The sequence below is a fragment of the Humulus lupulus genome, chromosome 6 (assembly GCF_963169125.1).
Source record: "Humulus lupulus chromosome 6, drHumLupu1.1, whole genome shotgun sequence".
NCBI classification, from domain to species: Eukaryota; Viridiplantae; Streptophyta; class Magnoliopsida; order Rosales; family Cannabaceae; genus Humulus; species Humulus lupulus.
The window spans coordinates 15,349,073-15,351,919 of NC_084798.1; the positions used below are offsets into that span (position 1 = coordinate 15,349,073).

Sequence of the window (2,847 nt, forward strand, 5' to 3'; positions counted from 1 at the left end):
GGCCAGCAATGCCACAATGATTGCAAACAATCTTTGGTTGCGTGTAAGATGCACTCCCAACAATTTGACCACGAGAAGTGGACCCAGTGTCAACAATGTTCATCTGAGCATTAGAGAGAGACCTTTTTGTCATTCTTATTGGATAATGGCAGCATAGACTTTGTTGATGTTGGGAAGGGGATCTTGCATTAAAATCTGAGAATGAATGACTTTGTATGAATCATTAAGCCCCCCACGAGAAACTCAAGAACCCGATCATGTTCTTGATAGTCCAAAAAAATCTTCATTGCTCGCCACAACTACAAACAGGTTGTGGGCGAAATTCTTTTCAAAGATCCCAAAGGGCTTTAAGGTCTGGTGAAATAAGCAGCCGTGACATCATTAGAGCCCTGAACCAAAGCTTGCATAGAGCGTTTTACTTGGAACACTCGGGGACCATTATTATGATGGAAGCGATCATGGAGCTTGGACCACATGGCAACAACATCATCCAAATACATGACGCTATCAGCAATGTTAGGAGAAACGACATGGAGAATCCAAGAAATGACCATACTATTGCATCTACACCAAATATCATAGTCATCATCAGTGGGGTCTGGTTGTGGAAGCTTACCATTAATGAACTTGAGCATGTTCTTGGCGAGGAGGGAAATCATCATCGAGCGTTTCCATGAGTTGTAATTTTCACCACCAGTGAGGATTTTCGAAACAAGATTTGCTCTTGGATGATCGCCATTAGAGAGGTAGTAAGGGCTTCGAATATCATCTGTAGGGGACCGATTTGGTTGATCAAGAACGGAGAAGGGATTACCATCATTAGAGGCGGCCATGGAGCAATAGTGGATCTCCTCTGCGAGCCATGAGAAATCGAATAAGAAAAGATGAGGAAAAATGAAAGTGAAGAAAAGACGAGAAGAAGCTTCGGATCTATGTGCAAGGCGCTTATACAATATTAGTTGTAAGAAACCATAGAGAAGAAAATGAAGAAATTTTTTATATTGAATGGAAAGCGTTACTTACAAAAATGTACAGAGTAGCATTTATATGTGCTAATGTTAAGAAAGAATTAGCTTCTAACAGTAACTAATCAGCTAACAACTTCTTAACAGAACTAACAACCAAAGCTAACTCAAAACCAATTACACAACTAATTCTAACAAACATCATACCTGTTGAAACAAAATTTTCTGAATTTATGGCACAAGCTTCAATTTTGGTGGACTTGATATGGAAAGAGAGAAACAAAATTATCCATGGCCTACAACGTACAGAGTTTAGTATTCTATATGTATGATGTTACATGGTTATCTATTGGAGTGGCACCATGTGACTTTGGAGAATCTGGCCAACAATGATGCAAAGTGGTTACCACCATGTGACTATGCAGACAAGTCTTGTATTGCTGCGGTTTGCAGAAACCATCACAGCCAAATTGAGCAGGTTGTGGCCCAAGAAATGATGCAAATAGACCCTACGATGGTTGAGGCAGAGGCCATGGTCTTAGCCGCCTTTACTGCTGAAATTTTGGACTGTGGTAGCCAATTCTTTCAAACAAAAAGATCCTATGCAATCGGTGAAGCTGGAGGACAGTTGCATAAGGCTATTAAAGCTGTGTTCTGAGCCAAAGAGGTTGCCAAGTATGCTCTCATGAAAGGAATATCGACAGTCATCAATTGGAAGAGTTGGATCTTAGCATATTCAATGACTACCACAGGTTAATTGTACAGCTCCCATGAAGAAGCCGTGTCGTGTGCCAGTGAGCCTTAGAGACCTTGTTTCTGGTTCTTCTCGTTATTGTTTTGGTTATTATTGTAGTATGTTTGTTAGTTGAGTCTATAGAGTATTATTGCTGCTTCTTTTTAGTGCTTCCTATTATGATGTTATCTGGTTTAGGTTGTAAGTGTTTGAATTGGGTTTTTTAAGCTCTTAAGCTGGACTCGTATTAATGAGTTTTTGTTCCCCTGTGTTTGATAAGGTTCGTTTCCAGGAAAAAAGAAAAAAAAAAATCAAATAATATATTTTTGGAAAAACTTTTGTATTTTGTTCACATCTGGGACCACAATTTTTGTGCTCCTATTCGTTGAGAGTCCAACAACAATTCTAATTACTATTTTCTAAAAAATTCACGTGATTATGAAAAAACTCTTAATCATTGTACAGGTCTTCTAGATCCTTATTATTGTTTTTATTTATTTATTTTTAATGTAAATAAAAATGTCTGAGATATATCTTTCAAGGAAGTCTAAAATCGCCATCCATTATATTAGTGATATTAATCTTATTTTTGTTGTTCGTTTCACAAAGTATACATTGGCTCGGCCCAGGAAATAGACCCAATAGCTTTGGACTCAATTAATAGTAGAGTCCAAGAGTTGCTGGACAAAGCAACCCAGGAAGAAGAAGGCGTGAAGGCTAATGAAGATGTCGATAATAACAAGAAAGAAGAAGCAGCTCACACCAGCCAGGGAGAGGAGATACCTGCGCGTGAGACCCAATTGGCTCAAGGAGTTTCTTATGCTTGGGAGGCTGTGAGGAGTTTGTTATCCTAATTTCTGTTGGCCTTTTCTTTTGTTGCTTGAGTATATATACTCCTTGTAATAGAATTATGATTTTTACGCTGAATGAAGAGCTGAAAAGCATTTGGGAGTTGCTGAACCAACACTTAACCAAGACGGAGATGAGAAGCTTTCTCAAATGTCACAAGCCACGCCGACAGCTGCTGCTAATCCACCGACACCGGAGACTGAGGGGAAGGAAAGCACAACTCGAGAAACTGGGCGTTTTGCTGGTTGACGATCAGACTTCGGGCCGGATTGTCGCTGTCTGAATTAGATTCTCAAGACC

At 39.5% G+C, this 2,847-nt stretch overlaps 1 protein-coding gene across 1 annotated transcript; it reads right to left on the reverse strand.

Annotated features, from left to right (window-relative positions):
• Positions 1-226: 226 nt before the first annotated feature.
• On the reverse strand, positions 227-2,424 carry LOC133781731 (uncharacterized). The gene is made up of 2 exons (XM_062220801.1): positions 1,173-2,424; positions 227-853 (listed from the first exon to the last, which is right to left on the reverse strand). The coding sequence occupies exon 2, from the start codon at positions 831-833 to the stop codon at positions 348-350; it is 486 nt and encodes a 161-aa protein (XP_062076785.1). The 5' UTR covers positions 834-853; positions 1,173-2,424; the 3' UTR covers positions 227-347.
• Between the last annotated feature and the right edge of the window lie 423 nt (positions 2,425-2,847).